At 51.4% G+C, this 18,826-nt stretch overlaps 2 protein-coding genes across 3 annotated transcripts; one reads left to right on the forward strand and one right to left on the reverse strand.

The window, feature by feature from the left end:
- Positions 1-10,122: 10,122 nt before the first annotated feature.
- LOC119096644 (differentially expressed in FDCP 6 homolog) lies at positions 10,123-11,981 on the reverse strand. The gene is made up of 4 exons (XM_037219544.1): positions 10,911-11,981; positions 10,683-10,853; positions 10,419-10,652; positions 10,123-10,203 (listed from the first exon to the last, which is right to left on the reverse strand). Exons 1-4 carry the CDS (start codon positions 11,979-11,981, stop codon positions 10,123-10,125), a joined length of 1,557 nt encoding a protein of 518 aa, XP_037075439.1.
- A 2,114-nt stretch (positions 11,982-14,095) lies between these two features.
- Positions 14,096-18,587, forward strand: LOC119096802 (MRG/MORF4L-binding protein-like). Of its 2 annotated transcripts, none has more exons than XM_037219745.1 (5): positions 14,096-14,153; positions 16,487-16,620; positions 17,010-17,131; positions 17,263-17,425; positions 18,146-18,587. In XM_037219745.1, exons 2-5 carry the CDS (start codon positions 16,518-16,520, stop codon positions 18,286-18,288), a joined length of 531 nt encoding a protein of 176 aa, XP_037075640.1. In that variant the 5' UTR covers positions 14,096-14,153; positions 16,487-16,517; the 3' UTR covers positions 18,289-18,587. The 2 variants fall into 2 exon arrangements, with proteins under 2 accessions (XP_037075640.1, XP_037075641.1); XM_037219746.1 differs by lacking the exon at positions 14,096-14,153 and adding an exon at positions 14,202-14,282.
- The last annotated feature ends 239 nt before the right edge of the window (positions 18,588-18,826 follow it).

Genomic DNA, 18,826 nt, shown 5'->3' on the forward strand with positions numbered 1-18,826 from the left:
CTGCAGCGGGCCCCGCCCGTACGCCCCAGGTCTGGTGTCGTGATGGCTTGCGCGAGAGGCTTCGCTTCCGTCGGGGGCGAAACGCGTGTGCTATGCTTCCGCTTAGCGCTGGGCGCCGGGCACGCTCAGCTAGTCAGCTGCGACACGACGGTCAGTGCGAGGCCACAGTGAAGCATCGCGATGCATTGCGATTGGGATGGATGACCAGGGCGTCGGCAGAAGGGCAGCGTGTGGGCGCCCGTCAGCTGCGATTAAGGGCGGACGGGTCTGGGCTGGAGTAAGGCCCGCTTGTTTTGTGTCCGGCGTCGGTGGCGGACTGGGAAGTGCGTGCGGTTGGTGACATGTCTTTCGCTGACGTAGTTGTTAGGTAATGCGTGATCGTGCCCAATGATGGGGCCTTCGTGAAGGTGACTGTCAAGTAAGCAGTGCGTGGCTCTCCTGTGCGCCTGGGCCTGCGGATGTTAAGCCTCTCGGGCCGAGCCGATGTCGTTCGTTCCTTTCTTTGCTCAGAATGTCCTTGGGACAGGTAGATGCACCTAAAGGATCTAAGCGACGAGAAACACATCGTTAGTGTTTGCCGACTTTCGGATCTTGACCTGCTTACCACTTACCCGCTGTGGTCGATATGTTTACCTTTGTCTAGACTAGAGCGGGCATTCGGATGGCGCAATACCTGTGACTGGAGTTCGTCGTGTTCCCGTAACATTTAAAACGTCGAATCCTATTTCTTTTGCCTGTTTTAAACCCAGAGGTCACAGGTGGTAGTTCTTTGAACAGAGGACGGCTTTATTGTGCCCACTGAGGAATGTTCGTGTGCTTGTACGAATCCGTTCATTGTTTTGTGCGAGTGCGTACGATGCCGATTAAGTTAGAGCTTATAGTGCACGCCCACTCGCTGAACCATTCCCTCATTCTGACGTTTTCGTCGCAAGATGCCGTTAAAATAACATATATCGACTTCCATTTCGTAGGTTCGCCTCTACAGCGTTATTATGTCAATGTCGCTACAGGAAGAACGGCGCTACGGGGCTCATTAAATGATGGTTGTACTTAGTCGCGCCTTGTTTGTATTTTCTGGTCAACTTTGTTAATTATTTTCCAAGAAACAGTGTGATCATGTCTCGTGCCCAACGCACCTCATCAGCTTGAGTCAGCATTTCCCGCCGTGCACATCCCATGCCGGTTAAGTAATTTGCGCTGCTCTCAACCATGTGTATTTCCTCTCTGGCGTAGAGTGTGAACGTAGCCAAGGGGTCAGTCAGGCAATGGCCAGTGCCTTCCTGGAGGCGTATGCTGGTATACGTTACAGCAATATTGATTGGGCCGAACCACTCGCTTGCCGCGGCTTTGTAAGGATATATATATATATCCGGTCCGAGCGGCTCGGTGTTTCACAGCCATGCGCAGTGGATGTGGCGATCAAAGCTGTCATTGTACTTCATGCAATTTTGTTTATGCTTCGTAATGTAACCTAAGACGTAAGACGTATCAAAGGCGCCGTGTGTAGTGCTCTTGGCGCTGTCCGTCGTCATAGTCACTTTCGTGTACTATTGAGCATTTACCGTGAAGGCTATTAGCTTATACAGAAGAAGCATTATGTTTGAAGATAGGCGCATCGGCGCTGTGTCGACTATATAGACAATACATACTGGTCACCGACACAAATGATGGTCTCAACTGCCGGTGGAGCCTGTGCGACAGAGGGCCGCTGCAATGCGCGGTAATGCCGGCATCTGTCTGCTGCTCCGGGGCTCCCTCCGGCCAGGGCCAAGCGCCACGCGCGGCTGAGTCACCGCTGGCGCCGGACGTCCCGCCCCTCGAAGGCTCGGGACGCCGCACGCTCGGCCCAGATGTCGGGATGTGGTCGCTCTAATCACTACGACAGCCCCGACGCTTTGAGGCCGAGTGGGGCAGGCTCCCGGAGGAGTCCGCTTCGAGGGTTTCGGGGAGGGGTGACAATTTCTGATTTAAATTTTGACTAGCGATGCGGGGAAAGAGTGACCTAAAGAGACTTTTTACTGCTGTCGTAGGCCGGTATCCCCAAATCATTTTTCAAAAGCGCGTTCTCCGGTGGGAGATAAGAGTGCGGTCAAGCAAGCTGATGGACGATCCAGCCTTCTCCGTGAGAGTATACATATGTGTATATATATATATATATATATATATATATATTATATGTATATATATATGTGTATATAATTTGAGGACCCGTCTGCTAAGTGCCTTTTGCATAGGCCAAGAATGAGCTCGTCTTAAAAATTTCAACGAGAACCTACACATGATTAAACGCTACAATGCTTCACAGTTGAAATGCTTCACAGAATGGTGAGCAAATCTGGCATCCGCCAACTGTCCTTTTGTTCGGGTCTTTGTTTACAAATGCAAATGAAGGCTTAGTCCAGATCGATCGACCTGGTGTACCCCAACGCTAATTCCGCCAGGACATGGGCCACCATTTTGCCATTTTGCCGCACCCGCGGTCTGAGAGGGAGATGCCGGACTCCTTATTCGGCGGCACTGGACACGAGTCCCAGTGCGAGCGCGTTGCTTGACCGAGCCGGCATGGCATGCCAGCAGGCCCCTGGCCGGTAGTAGTCATCCGAAGTCCGGAGCGGCTCTGTCGCAGCGTTGTCTGGCAAGTGAAACCCTTGCGAGTCCTTCCCAGCGAAGGGTGGAGACAGTCGTCCATGGAACTGGACAGCACAGCTGGTGGGTGAGTTCAGGGTATACGCAACAAGCTTCGCTTAACAGGGGCTTGAAACCGAAGCCACGCGTGCAAACCACACAAAACCAGTATTCAAACAGCATTGAAATCTGTTTCATTTTGTGTTTCTAGTTTCTCCCTTTGCGGGCCTCATGAGCGCGGGTAAGCGAAATTCGGAAGCAGTTGTTGCACATGCTACTGATTCCCATGTCTTGACTTTGCTGGCTGCAATTTCTTATAATTATTTTTTGTGGATATTGCCTTCACAAGGGCGTCAGCAGGAGCCAGTAGCGTAAGCAGAGGGGGGGGGGGGGCACAGGGGCACATGCCGACTCCTCATAGATTCCGAAGGGCCCATCGGGCCCCTCGGGACCTACGATTAAGGGTCCGAAGGGACGAAATGCCGGCCAGAGGTCGTATTCAGGGGCCCTGGCCCGCAGGGCCAGGCACTCCAATCCCAGAGGGCCCTACGCGCTGATCAGGGACCCCTGAGTCGATAACGGCCTTTATGTTGGTCAGGCACCACCAGTAACGCACATTCGGTTCCGTGGTAGCATGGGCCTGAGGGCCCATTCGACAGTCAAGGGCTCCAATGAAGGGTCTAAGGGAACGAGGGGCTGGTCGTAGTTTTATTCAGGGTTCCCAGACTTCAGGGACGGACCCTCAAATGACAGTCAGATGGCCATCTGCGCCGATTAGGGATACCCTGAGTCGATGTGGGGCAACATATCGGTCAGGCACCATCAGCGCCGCACAGTCCGCTCCGTATCAGTGTGGGACTGAGGGCCCATTTCCAATCAGCTGCAAAGCTGGGGCCAGTGGTTTACGCTGGTCGGCGCCCCTGTATCTGCCAGGTGCCTGCAGCGCTTAACAGAGGATCCTTTGCTCACAAGGGGCCCCGAGCCGACCAAGAGTACTAATCGATGAGGCCCGGAGAGGGGCCCGGACCCAACGGAACCGACTACCAAAGGCTCTGGGAGGGCCTAAGGGCCGAAAGCTGTGTCACATCAGTAATCGCGGCTCGTAGGTTGGTGACCTGAAATGTCAGTCAGAGGTCCCCCTGCGCGGCTTCCTGTCAGTCTGCACCTGGGGACCCATTTCCCAAGCAGGAGCAAACCCGGGGGCCACGATTTGCATTGATCTGGGTCCCTGAAACAGTGGTTGGGGCCCCTGTGTCGGTCAGGGGCCCGCAGTACTTAACAGGGTTCATGTTTCGGCTCGTGTCGCTGGTCGATCACGGGCTTTGTTTGAGGACGCCCGAAGAGGGGCCGGAGGACCCCTCGGGACCGAAGATCAAGGGCCCAATTGGACTCAGGCCCAGCCCTATCCCGCCTGTAGTGTCGTAACCTGAAATCTCAGTGGGAGGGTCTCTTTTATGGTCCTCTTATTAGGGCTATTTATCCCTCTTATACAAAGCCTCGACACGGAGCAACAGTCGGCTCCACGTCCGTCTGAGCCTTTGAGGCCCATTGTAGTAAGAGTGCCTCTTGCACTGATTAAGGACCCCCGAGACAGAGCATTCTTCTGCTTCGGCCAGAGGTCACCAATCACTAACAGTCAGAACAAAGCGCAGACCGTGTCGGTCTGAGCCCAGGGGGCCCATTTCCCGAACAGGGACACGGCCAGGCCCGCGATTTATATTGGTCGGGACCCCCTGCAACAATGCGGGGGCCTTCTGTATCGTGCAGGGACCCATAGTGTCTAACAAGCTGACCTGTGTCAACAAGGGGCCTCGAGCCGTTCAGGGAAGGGTTTGAATGAACAGGGACGCGGACGAGACCCCGAATTACGAGGACCTCTACGTTGTCGGGGCCCACTGTCAATGAATGGAAACAATGAAAATTATGATGATTGCTCGTGTTGAAACAATGGAATTATCCTATACTAATCAGGGCCCAGTACCGGCCGTTGCAGGCTCCATCCCAATCCAGCACGGACCCTTTAAGCCGAACTGGAGGTCCACGCGCCAATTATTGGCCAATCCGCGGCGATCAGAATTGTTGTTGCGTCAATAGGGGTTCCTGCGTTCGATCTAGTATCAACTGCGTTCTGTGCGGGTCAGGAGGTCTTCCGCGTCAGGGAGGGAACCAATGTGATACGATGTATACCTCTAAGAGCCTCCGGATCGGCCAGGGGACCCCGCCCGTGTCACAATAATGACAATCGCAAAACATCCTGTGGTGGGGCTGAATGGCCCTGCAAAACGCTTGACCGGGTACAGCAATGTGCATCCGCTGGTATTTTGTCAAGCGGGCTTCTTTCCGGAAAAGAAATAAGGGCCTGATTAGTACTGAATAGAGTGGGTAGCAATAACTTAAAAAAAACGAACCAGACCAGACCATGTTTACCTGACAACATCTATTCTTTTGCTGAATCGACTATTGAATCAATTATCAACATGTTTTAAGCCTGCGCACCCCGCAATCTCGGAAGCAAGGGCAGCGATAGCCTGGGTTTCAGTCTCCCGCAAAACCGAACGGCGTTGGCGCTTCAAGTACACCAGGCGGCCGGTGCGGGCGCCCCGCGGGAGGAACCGGCGTGGAACAATGCTCTCAAATGCCTGAAAAATAACTCGTTCGTTCAAAGATTAGGCTGAGCGTATTTGTTTTCCAACTTTGAGGTTTTCCTCTGGGGAGATTAACAGCTACAGCAACACAAGTAGAGATTCTACCTGCACTCCTCCAGTTGTACCATCAGATTCCAGCACTACTCCGCGGTGCTGTAAAAAAGCAAATAAATCCGTTCAGTTTATTGAAATAAAAAACGAACGGGTGGAAATACAACAGGCCACCTTTTAAATGTACGGGTTTGATGTCCTTAACCGCTAAAACGTACTGATTTAAAAGGCGTCATCGTTTTCCGTTCAACCGTTTGCCACAGGCGTAACATTAGCCGCAGGACCGACGCTGCGCGGCCTATGGATATTGCAACGCGAGGCACCGAGGTTTTATTTGCTGAGATTGGCGAGAACTCATGCTTCAAAACTGTGCCCTACAATGTCCATCGGTTATCAATTCAGACTCAATGTGGAGCATTTTCAGACCAACACGGTTCGGCCATGTGAGTGCAAATTGTTAGCCCATTTCGACGTGCATTAGCGGGGTCCGTAATATCTCTGCACAACCAGATAAAGATTCTGACAGAGCCTCTGAGTTCTGTCGGCTTAGAAAGATTCCACTCAGCCATTGTACAATGACAAAACGCCAGTGATGTATTTAATGAGGTCGTTTAACGCATGATTTCTGGAGTTGACTAGCATGAAAATTTGGAAAGATTGATTTCGCGGTGGCTTCCGGCTTTTGCTCCAGGTATAGAAGGTAGAAATGAAAAGTACCAGAGAAAAATACGCTCTTATTGACAAATGGACCATATTTGGCGATTTTTGGGGAGAGCCTTTTATTTATCGTGCTTGTCTGGATATTTTCACATTAGCCTTCAACAGCAGCCTGAACTGATCAGCGATACAAATTTGGCAATTTGGGCATGTGCGCTCGCAAATCTTAGCTACAACAAAAACCTCGATGATGATCGATGTTTGCAGTCTCCATAGGCCGCACAGCGGTCGGCTCCGCAGTTCTTATTGAACATTGGCCTACGGTTGGACGAAAATGATGATGCATTTGAAAGAAGTAAACTTCGACGCTTTAGTACATCAAACCGTACATTTAAAGATAGCCGGACGTATATTTCACCCGTGCGATTCTTAGATTGATCAATTGATTAATTGAATGGATTGACCTTAACCACACTGCGACGTGGTGCTGGATTTGGAGGTATAATTGGAGGAGTAGAAGTAGGATCTTATTGTGTTGCTGTAGCTGTCAGTCTCCCCAGAGGACAGCCTCAAGGCTTGAAAAAGATACACCAAGCCTAATCCTTGAACGAAACGAGTTATTTTTTTCAGGCATTCTAAAGCATTGTTCCACGACGGCCACTCTCGCGCACAACGCACCAGCCGCCAGGTGTTACTTGAAGTGGCAACGCCGTTCGGTTTTACGGAAACTGAAACCCAGGCTATCGCTGCCCTTACTTCCTAGACTGCGAGTGCGCAGGCTCAAACTGCTTTTTGTGAACAATTTTGTTTGTTACTGGAACTGGATCGGAGAGCCCACCGTTCGGTATTGGGGCCGGCCAGGACCCTTCCACTGCTTTTATGTGAACAATCCTCAAAACCCTCATGTTACAGTCCATTGTCAGAGGGCTCCGACCAAAGCAAGAGGCCCTCTGTCACTCGGGCTCTCGTCCCCGCCCCGTTGGGCAGATATTCCCCTGACCAGCTCGAGGGCCTTTTTTGACACAATGGACGGACTCAGAGGGGGACCACGGGGTCATGCCGCCCCTCTTGGGCCCCGAGGCTCGAACCCGTCCGCTTATATGTCCGCTGTTATCACCCATAGTCGGCTGAACAGACGCAGTTTTTTACCCAACGCGCAACAAAATGGGACGTCTTTGAGCTTCCAGGCGACCGAGAACAGTCGTCAGCGAAAGTGAAGGGCCAACAAGTAGACAGAAATTACTCTTTACGGTTTGAGAGGGTGGTGATTAGGATGTTGTAAGGCTCATCCAGCTCTCCATGTGGCCCTAACACTGTTTCCAGGGGCCCTATATGTCCGCTTTATGGCCAATCCGATTCGTTAAGAAGCCTTCTACGTTGCCCTTGATTTCTTTGCATTTGATATGAGGGCCCTGCGCTGCTGCTGGAGCCTTTCCTGTTTGCGTGCCGGGCACTCTCGTCAATCAGGAGCCCTCCACGGACTCATTCCATTCGCCCGAAATACTAACGCTAGAGATGGGGGCGCTAAATATTAACCTGCCATGGTATTCTCGGTTGCTCAAAGACCCTTCGCGTTGATATCGGTTAACCTATCGACACCACTCACGCTATGATCACAAGTCCTCTCAATCTGTCGCTTGCTTAGGGCCTTAACGCTCCTGTCGGGCGTCTTATCTGATAGCGTTTGGCACACTTGTTCGTTCGGGAGGCCCTCTACATTGGATCTTGGGTGCTTCCTATTTGAATGACGGGCCATGTTTGCACCTTCGCCTGATCCAGTAAAGGGAGAAAACACTCCGCTCATTGTGAGCTAGCAAAAACACAAGTCCAAACCACCAGCAGCTTCTGGCCACAACCTAGCAAGGGCAGGGGTTTGAGCAGGGCGAGCGCAGCACTCAGCCAATTCATTAGTATTTAATCGACACGGGAAGTCAGTACGCCTATGCAGAATACTGATCAGGGTTTGTGGGATCTGTTAGTCCGTTCGCGGCACGCAGGTGGGACTGGTAGGCACGGTAGGTGGGGCATGTAGGTACTGCCAGTGGGGCTGGAACTACTCTCGTAAAAATTAGCCCCCCCCCCCTCCCCACTCCGACGCACCATCGCAAATTCTGGCTGTCCCCGCCCTCCGAGGTTATGCACACCTATTGTCCCGATCAAGTGGTTTGTGCTCCGCGCCGATCAACGCAGGCCTACAAATATTCCAAAACCGCGACAGCTATCTGCATCGTCTCAAATAGCAACCTCACGGTGCAGAGCAGTAGCTGCCTGCTGTCGTGTGACGTAAGCTGCCATGTGGGTTTATAAGTTCCAACAGGACACACAGCACAACTGCGTCGATTTATTTGGAGCGCCGATACAGCTGAATCACCCACAATGATGTCAGAGACGGCCAATTTCGCGTGGGAAGTGCGGGAGGTGCTCAGTACAAAACATGTGACCGTTTCTTCGCAGAACGGAACATTTCTTCAAAAGACTCCGCCCCTTCAAGCACAGTGGAGCTCCAGACGACGCATCAAATGGATCAACATCACGCATCATACAAAATATCTTGTAGGTCCGCCAATAAGGCAAGTGTTAAGGCAACTCCACCAAAGACTTGCACAATGTTAATGCACTACTGACCGCACGAAGTCAGTCAAATACGCATCACAACACATCGTCCCAGAAATGCCTCCATGACTGGACGCGACCAAAACGGCGCTTGGATTCGCACATTCGACCTGATATTACAAGCCGTTTCCACAATCGGCCAAATGGCCGGAAGACGACCCAAATAGTGCTTGGACGGAGTGACCGCGGGAATATCATACTCGACCTACGCCTGGCCCACCAAAGGAGCACTCCGCTCACTCCGGGCTAGCAAAGACACAAGTCCAAAATACCAGCAGCTTCTGGCCACAAGTTAATAAGGTTACGGCGGCTGCGCACAGCGACACGCACAACGAAAGGTCGCATTGCGATTGGCGGCAGCCTGCTGCTGCTGGAAGACATCGGCATGTAGACAGCGAACGCCATGGCGGCAGCACATAACGGACCGGCACACTGTCCATCAGCAAGAGTTGAGCCCCGTGCTGCGACTGATTAACAGCGTCATGTTCTTCCTGAACGACTACCAAACACAGTTCCTCTGCTACAGAGCACCATTGCACGAGCAGCAATTAACTGCGTGCGCACGATGCGACACCAGACGATGCATTTCAGAACTAATGGAAATCACATGTTCGCATGGAATACTCGTATTCTCCCGGTTAACTGTCACTAGCTCCACCAATGCCATCACAGCATAAACACAGGATGGAAGCAAACAGCACCAAGCATCGCTTCGCGGGCTGGAATGAGAAGTGCTTATCACGTGGAGCACAAAAGCCAGGCTTCACCAAAACATAAATTTCTCATTGTATTCTACAAGTCGACCGCTCCGCTCCCAGACGTGCGAAAGCACGGAAGTGGGCAAGAGATGGGGAGCAGCAAGCCAGACGTTTGGGAAAGGCATCACCGGTAGCCTGGCAGTTTTGCATGGACAACCCGCCAAATCACGTGCATCCCACCCTCACCTCACAAGACCCCAGCTTGCAAGTTTCTAGATATCTGGGGACACATGTAACGACTGATTCCAAGAAACACATACTCCATTCACAGTCATGGAAGACTTGATGCCTGGGTTTAATCTTACGGGAAATTTTGATGCTTTAAGTCGCCGAAAACGTACGGGTCATACAAACAAAAAATTGACATGACATGACATGGTGGCATGCATTTCGCAGGACTTGGCTACGCCCTAATGCACCTGGAACACCCGACGAATTGCATGATTAGCTACCTTAGTGCTCACGCCGAAATGGAAGCATCGGTCCACCTTTGGTTATGGCACATTTGCAGCCTGCAGTCTCTACGAAGCACCATATCGACGATAAATACAAGGGGCAAAATACGCCTCCAGCTGTCAGATTTAGGCCATAGATACCGGTCATATTGTGACACCGACTAAACACCGTTTACCACAGCGCTACGTAACACTGCTTTGAATCGCATCAATTACTTCAGTTAGTAAGCCTTTCCAACAATCAAAGCGGCTCACATACCTCCACAGCGAACCTGCAGCGGATCGGTAGTGCACCGAGCGCCCAGCGTCTGACCCGGCTCAGGCCACGTCCGCGAAGCCAGCCGCCACACCGACGCGACCGTCGGCGTGACAACCCCGCCAGACGTGACCTAGGGCGAGCTGGGGCCAGCAGCGGGCGGCGGCCTCTCGGCGGCGCCCGCCGACAGCTCCTCGCAGGCGGCCGCCTCGAGCGGCGAGACGAGCGCGGTGGCGGCGCGCGCGCCCCGGCCGCGTGTGTTGTTGTTCAGCTCGGCGCGGAAGCTGCTGCTGGGCGCGAGACGCGCGAACTCGCGCGGGTCGCGGAAGCTGGCCGAGCGCAGCGGCAGCCGGCCGGCCTCGCCCGGCGGCACCGCCGACTGGCGCAGCGACACCTCGCGCTCGCGCACGCGCAGCTTTGACTCCACCTGGCCCTTGGTGCGCTCGGCCGTGATCAGCTTGCAACGGGCCGCCTTGAGCTCTCGGTCGAGCTTGACACGACCCTCCTCGACCTCTCGCAGGCGCAGCTGCGCCTCTTCCAGCTGGCGCTGCTTGCTTTTCTGCAGCACCTCGAACGCCTCGCGCTTCTGGCGCTCCTCGTCCAGCAGCGCCGTCAGCTCAGCCTGCAGCCGCTCCAGGTCCTCGCGCTTCTCCCACTCCTGGCGGAGCACGCGACTCTGCGCGCTGCGCACCAGCTCCTCGTCGCGCTTGGCCTGCTTCTCCTCCTGCAGCAGCCGCTCCAACTCCAGGCGAGTTTCCTCCAGTTCGGCCAGCTTGCGCTCCTCCTCGGCCTTCTGCAGCTCCAGCTCGGCCGCCTGCGCCTCAGCGGCGGCGCGCGCCAGCCGCTCGGCCTCCAGCTCGGCCTTGGTGCTGTCCATGATGTTGATCTGGCTGAGGCGGCGCCGGTCGTCCTCGTGTTGGCGCGCCTCCGTCTGGTGCCACTCGGCGCGACGCGCCGCCGCCAGGTGCCGCTGGCAACCCTGAGGCGAGCCCGAGAACGAGACGGCCGTCTCCAGCGCCGACAGCCACTGGAACTTGGTCTTGTAGTCGGGCGCGGCCAGCTCCAGCGCAGCACCGTCAGCCGACACGGAGAACCGGTTGGGCCGCACGCCGCTCTGCTCGATCAGGTTGACCACCTGGGTCTGCGGACTGAGCGGCAGCCGCAGCTGCGGCCGCGCGTCGTCGCGCCGTCGGTAGCAGCGCAGGTCGCGCGGCGTCAGCACGCACCAAAGCGGCCGGAAGCCGCGTACGCAGTCGGCGCGCCGCTGCAGCGGGCCCTTCTTCACCACGTCCTCGACGACCACGTCGTAAACGTCGTCGATGGCCTCGCGCAACGCCTCCGTCTCCATGTCCTGCGTGTAACGTGTCTCCAGGAAGGCGAGGAAGATGGTGAACTTAAAGTGGTGGATGATCTCGGCCAGCTGCTGGAAATCGGCCGAGTCCCAAACGCGACCCAGCGCCTGCACAAACTTGCTGGCCACGAAGTCGACCTCCCCGGCGTTCATGACCACCTGCACGGCCAGGTCGGGGTCGGACATGAGCTCACCAAGACAGCAAAAGACGCGGAACAGCTGGCGCACGCATTCCTCGGGCAGCGTGGGCATGTCGCGCTTCATGGCCGTCGGGCGGTACAACACCCAGCACGTGTCCTCGACGGCCTCGTGGTAGACGCGCAGCTGGTCCGGCGTCAGGTCGGCCGGCAGCCGCGAGAACACCTCGTGTGTCAAGTAGTACTTGTAGTGCTCGAACGTCAGCGTCGGCGTGCTGCGAAACTCGCTGATGCCTGCCTCCACCTTCTGGTCGGCGAGGTCCAGCAGCGTGCCCAGGTTCTGTGTCAGCACCTTCAGCCTTGACTTGGTCACGTTTCCATGCTGATCACTGTCCAGACTGGTGAAAGCATGCCAGATGCTGTTTTCGAGCATTGGCAGTAAATCCATGACGTGGCTGGGTGGAGTGCTCTTGTGGTCAGTGTAGTAATGAAATATCAGCAAGAATATTGCATGCTTTCCTTCATGATATGCATCATTCTGAGCATGGACTTCTGGCATGAAAACCAGGAAAAGCTTTCACTCCTTGATGCAGACTTTCAAGGACACACTATCACATAGCAAAATGCTTGTTGCCAATCTACATTGTTATCAATCACATCTCCCCACTGAGTGGAATGTGTTCATTACTGCTATATAACAGGCTGTTCAAGTCAAACACCTTCCAGCTATCCCACACATTCATTTGCAATATCTTGATAGCAAATTACCACCCAGTAGATTGGGTTTTGAGTCCTCATCACACTGTGTCACCCAACACTACAGGCTGACTGTACTAAGAATGACCTTTTTCTTGGGCAATTTTTGGCCTGAAAGATCAGAGTCATGTCACACATGCAGCTTTGCATCTGCACCTGTGAGAAAACACCAAACACATATGTCATATGTACTTGACAGGTCCAGGATGTGGGGCAGGCTAAGAACATCTGTTGACAAACTGTGCCAATGGGTTTCAAAACCAGGATTGGTAAGGACCTATCCTTAAGTTATTTGGGTACCTGGGCATGGGTATTTGCCTATAGCACATCCCCTAGCATGCACTAAATGCTGTGATGTATCTTCTAAGATTCAGACACAGTGGATAGTTGGCAGTCCACTGCAAAATGGTTGACATTGAAACTTGGATGGTTGCCAAACTGCCCTGGAACTTCTATATACCACAGCACAAGGCAATGCAACATGAAAGACATTATGCCAACTTAATATCACTTAGTTAAAGGCATATATTGCTGTTAATATTTTATGCTCTATACCATTCTCCTTTACAATCATCATAATTGACCTGCACAAATTATTCTGGAAAGTTTGGCTTGAGCACTCAGAGTCCAATGTTACGTTCACAATCCAATGAGAGGAAAGCGGAACTTGCCAGTTTCGACAAGAACTATAAAGCTGTCGCTCAATGCATGGTAATCAAGCTAAACCCCTGGCTTCGAAGTCAAATCTAAAGCCAAAGTTCAAGGTGGAGCCAAAGCTGAGGAATTTAAACCTGCAGCTGGGAATCTGAAGCTAGAGCTGGCATCTGCATATCTTTAAAATGTGAAGTTGAATCTGAAAAAGTGGCTTCAACCATAGCATAGCAGGAGTAAAAAATCAACAGCTTAGAAAGTAGGAAATATAAGGTCATACCCAAGCTTTCAGTTTGAAATCATTGGGTCAAAGTCTGAGGTGAATCAAATGTTCAATGTTGTTCTGCAAGTCGCAAACCCATTTTTTATGGAGGCCAAAACTGCATCAGATAAGAAAACATCATAGTTTTGCAGTTGATTGAGCCAAAAAGAATAATAGAGAGGACCTCAAAACCAACCTAAAATGGAGAGCACCATAACCAAATATGGCAATGGAAGCATGAAAGATGGCATCTCACATAAATAAACTAGAACACACCAGAAAAGGCAAACCACAAACACATGCTGATAAATTATCCTCAATGTACAAATCAACCTTGGGGCTCAAATGGGTACCAGAAGTGAGACCCCACCAGCACAGACCAGAGGGCAGGCCTGCAAAGCTGCAACCTGCCCGGACGTCATTGATATAGGGCATACCGAAAAAGTATCCTGGAGTTACAGATGTTTTTTAACAAGACTGCACCCCGCGGACGGGCAATGCCCCTCACGAGCAAACTCGCCTAAAGCTTTGATTAGCGTAATCGAATCATTAGCATGCATTAGAACCCATGAAAGGAAATGTTTTCTCTCCTTGATCAAATAAATTTCCCCACTGCCAGGTACTTCCCTAAATAGTCGTTGTTTGCAATACAACGCAAAAAAGCTCCATTGCTGCATAAAACAGGTCCAAAATAAAAAATATCCCTTATTAGAACTGTGTTTCTGTCAGGACCCAGGAAAAAACGCAACGAAAATCTCCAAAAAAAATATGGTGAAAGAGGAAGAAAAAAATATAAGAAAAATTGGGATATGGTAGTGTTTGGTATCTCAACTTTACGACAGACACAGCGCAGCATTTTTGTTTTGTTTACGTGCTAGCCCGCGGTTCTCATGCTGCCCGAAATCCAACTTCCGTAGAGTAGGGCTGGTCTCAGGGGTAGGTGTATTATGTCTTATGTGCGCATACGTGAGAGGTGGAGAGACTAAGCCAAGGATTTTTGCACCTTTTGTTCCATATTATCGTCGTGACCTTCTGTTGCAAGGCTAGATGAGGTAGTTCACGAAGGTCAGCCATGCTGAGTTAACCTATGTTTATTGCAATGGTGGGTTTAGGAAATGTAGCCAGCGGTCACCAGTAGCTGGGCCTCCTTGTTGCCAGACTGTGAAACATACGCTACACTGAAAAGTTAAGGTTTTTTATATTGGTGATCAGAGTGATTTTGCTTTACCATGTTGTCTGCACAATTTCAGCTGTTAGGGAGCCAATGGTCATGTTTCAGGGAATTGCGATGTTGTGGAGCCAATTCCAGGCATGCCCCCAAAACCCTGAAAACATTTTCATGGAAAAGTTATCTAGCTTTCACGTCTCTATGCCAATGGATGTTGCTGCTTAAACAAATTTATCAGCCACCCATGCAAAACCCATAGTTTGCCTAATGTAACACATCCTGTCCTTATATAACCCTAGCTAACAACAGGTTCAACTAACCTGTGTGACAGTCAGTGTGCAAGACCCGCCCACTGTATGTGATAAATGGTGTCATTGTGATACAACTATAGCATGTATGCTTTTAATGAGTGTAACACATAAGTAACCAAAAACTGCCATCAATACTTTTATTTATGTCATCATCAGCACATGTCTTAAGTGAATGTTGTATATTTCTATGGGGTTTTGAATAGAAATAGCCATATTGTCATTCCACAAGCCATGCTGAGAAAAATATTATCATCTAGGTATTCATATCTTACATTCATGAACACAATTTTCAGATGTTACAATATAACTAAGAGCTGTCAGCTGGCTTTCAATCAGTGATGTGCAAGGCACATAGAAAACATTCACAATAATGGCATCATTTAAATCCTGTCATTCCATACACAATGCTGAAAAATATTGTAGAGTTCTTCATATCTTGCATTGATCATGATTTTCAGATGTAACAGCATAACAGCTGCCAGTTGGCTCCTGAATGACAGGACAAGTACAATGACATAATTAAGCAATGATGTATCGAGAGGCATATTTCCTAAACAGACAAATTGTGTTGTCAAAAGCAATCTTTTCTTTTCAAAAGTATACAACCTTTCAGAAGTGAGCTTGCTTCATTATATCTGATATTTGCTTTATTATTTTCAAAGATGAAAGATTCCCTTCAATTGTGGCCTAATTAGTTTTGCCTACAGCCCTTATTGTGTTGTGTTTGCATGCAATTATCATTATTTTCTAATTCTGTCAGGCAGTAGCTCTTCATCTACTGAAGTTTGTGGTGTGGTTGGCCAAACTCAGAGCACTCAAATGTGCAAGGGGATACATTGTTGATTTTTTGTATGCAACTCTGTCGATGCAATAGACATGCTCAGCATGTTCAGTATTTTGTCCATCCTGGTCTATCAGGGGCCACAGACAAATTATCTACTAAGCTGTAGCATCATCTGCTGCTTGGTGGGCTTCAGTGAAAGGCAGCAGGCACATTGTAGCATGTAATCCAATTCCATTGCCAATTGCTGCTCATGCAGCTCTTTCTTAATGAATTTTGATTGTATGTGAACCTTGAACTCTACATCCTGTTAACAGTTATCTTGGGAACCATGGCGTCCTTTGCACACTTCTCCCATGTTGAGCATTCAGGATACATATCACACATGTTTATGAAGTTGCTGTCTAGGAAGTGCCTCATTACTAAACTTGATCTTCACAGAACACCCCACTTACTTGTTAAGGAACAAAAGTTATGGCATGCAGTGTTGTGTCAGTGCAGTGTGTGATGTGATGGCTGTCAGGACCCCTTCCTCCATGCCTGTCACATGGTTAATGGATAACCATTACACTTAATGCTTTCAACCCAGTTGTAAATGCTAAACTGTCTATGCATATTGTAAAACTTGAAGATTTTTCATGTCCCGTACTGCCACCTGGGGTGCATATTGTAAAAAAACTTGAAATTTTTCATGTCCCTTACTGCCACCTGGGGAGCTGCTATTATTTGCTGCACATGGTTCCCACAATCTTAATGTTATGGGTCAGAAGTATGGTCAGGAAGAGGCAAGCTGTAAGACTCAGCTGATAAACTGTGCCCAGAAAGCCTGAGGAGCTCTCCATCCATCAACACAGGAAGAGTGCCAAGGCTGGGATGCTGATTACTCAGAACAGTCAGTGACTGGTGCCCTGTTTCTTAGGCCACATACCTTTCCATGGTGAATTGATCTGGTGTTTGTGCATCATGTTCATGCTGCACAGCTGTTGATTGTCAACATGTGCCCCCTCAGTAGTGTGGAGCCAACTTCATGGGATGCAGCCATGACAGCTGACAGGGGGCCACAGTCTTCTGCTCAGTCAATCACATGGAGCGTGGAAAACGAAATTCACCTGTTTGATGCAATGACTGGCTACAAACCTGTTGGTAATTATCTATAGCTAGTTCTTAGATAATTGTTTTGGTGTTTGATGGTACATACTGTCTTGAGTGCTTTTTCTGCATTCTATCATATTCTGATCCTGTCAAAAGAGGCAGTGTATGTCAATAATTAGTTCACTTTGCAACCTTGTAGCTATTTTGCCTTAGGATACATTATTTGCAGTGGAGTTGAGAGACCTGCGGTATGTGGCTCATGTATTCTGTGAACATTTTTTACATGTGTGCATTATTAATACATGAATGCATTTTTCTCCACTTGTTCATTACACCTATTACAAAATTAGTTTTTACTTCTTGTTACCACTGTACATTTACACAAGAATGCCAGCGTGATGCGGTACCCATTAACCAATGTTGGTGATGTTTGTCTCCAGGGGTCAACAAACATTTCCAGATGCTGATGATACTGGAGCGGTTCTGCTCGCGAGTGCGACAAGACGTGCCTGCTGCGGTCATTTGGGATCGGCTGAACCAGCTATATGACATGACTGCTCTGGTGTGTATGCCACGGTTCAGGGTTCACCATCCATTGCAATGACTTATGACTGACGTTTCGTGGCCGTCGAGCACCAGCAGCACGCAGCGACATCTGATGGTGCGTGTGACCGAGCTTGGGTCTGCGGCCAGGACGAGCTGGAGAATCTGCCGTTCCCGAACAAGCAGTCGGAGTTCGGCCTCCCTGCCGACGAATTCGACAGCCTGATGCAGGAGAAGCTGCGCGGCGGAGAGCAGCGCGACGACGAGAGGACCCGCGACGACGGCAGACGACCCAAGACCAAGGAGGACAGGGGTGAGTCAGGAGCGGCGCCCGCCTGCCTCGCCGCAGCTGACGCAGTTGGTACTGCCTGGCGCTCGAGCCGTGACATGACCTGGTCATGTGCGCTAGCGAGGCGCTATGGCAATGCACTCGCGTGTGTTCCTGCGTACGGTTCGCTAAATTATTGTTCCTAGTGGCAGGGTTCGGTCTGGACGCGGCAAATGAGGTGCAGGTGCAGCTGTGACAAGTATCCTTGATGTACATAAGCAGGCATTGCGTGAAGATGAGCACGCATTGCTTACAAATGTATCGAGGCAGCTCCAACAAATCCGCCACGCTGTGCCAGACTGTCCTCAGCCTTTGTAAAGCGAGACTGGTTAATTTGAACATAGGCATTGTTTTGCCCCCCCCCCCTGACCATATTACCATTACCTTCCATACAGGCGTCGCTTTTTAAAACGCGATTCCCCGACAGAGTCAAAGTTACAATGGGGGGGGGGGGGGGGTGATAATTAGGCGCTCGTGGACCATATTGTACTACACGACTCCCCCATTGGCCCCTTTGGCACAAAGCTTTACAGACAAATTGCAAGAGACAGACATAACATTTGATGAACATCAAAGTGTCATGAGAGGCAGTACGATTCCACAACTCTCCACGTGCTAACTCGGGAACCTCCACCGCCCACATCTGCACTTGGGAACCGTCCCACCAAGCCTTCTCCGCCCTCACTTCAGCTCGTGTGGCGGCAGGGGCCGGCGCCACGCGGGAGAAGCGGAAAGGCGACGCCGGAGACCAGGTGCGGCGCGCTCCGAAGCGGGCGGCGCGCGACAGCATGGGCAAGGCGGGCAGCCCGGCCGGCACGTCGCTCCCCAAGCGGACGCGTCGCATCTGACCGCGCCCCGCTCCGGGCGCCGGCTACACAGCGTTTTCGAGCGGTGTTTGTGGGCGGTGGCATGTGGGACCAGTCGGGGATGAGCACAAGCCGATCTCGGCGCCGGCGGTCGTTGGTCGCCGGGCCTGTTTTTACCTCTTGTGCACGCCGGACGGCCCGCAGGCGGAGGCAGTGGCGGGGCCGAGCTCGGGCTGCTGGTGCCTCGTGCGGAGCCGCGAGGGCGGCATGTGTTACTCCATGCTCCGCGTTGTAAGGCCGTGGGATGCGCTCTTGACTATGTGGGTGAAGCTCGGGGTTCTGGCCCCTTCTATTAAATAAAGCCTTCGTAGTGATTCGTTTAAGGAACGTGTTCAGTGTGGAGTTGCTGCTATCGCCAGCACACCTCAAATCGGCCTCCCAGGGCCTGTACCATCCGGAGCGCGTCCAATAATCCTAAAAGCTGACGTTAGTCTGTGGTGCTGCATGGTGAGGATGGGCCAAGTCACAGCGATTAAGCATTTGGACGGGGATAAATCTCTGGGAGTGCTGTCGGGGCTTG

The sequence above is a fragment of the Pollicipes pollicipes genome, unplaced genomic scaffold (assembly GCF_011947565.3).
Source record: "Pollicipes pollicipes isolate AB1234 unplaced genomic scaffold, Ppol_2.1 Scaffold_4295;HRSCAF=5057_pilon_pilon_pilon, whole genome shotgun sequence".
NCBI lineage: Eukaryota > Metazoa > Arthropoda > Thecostraca > Pollicipedomorpha > Pollicipedidae > Pollicipes > Pollicipes pollicipes.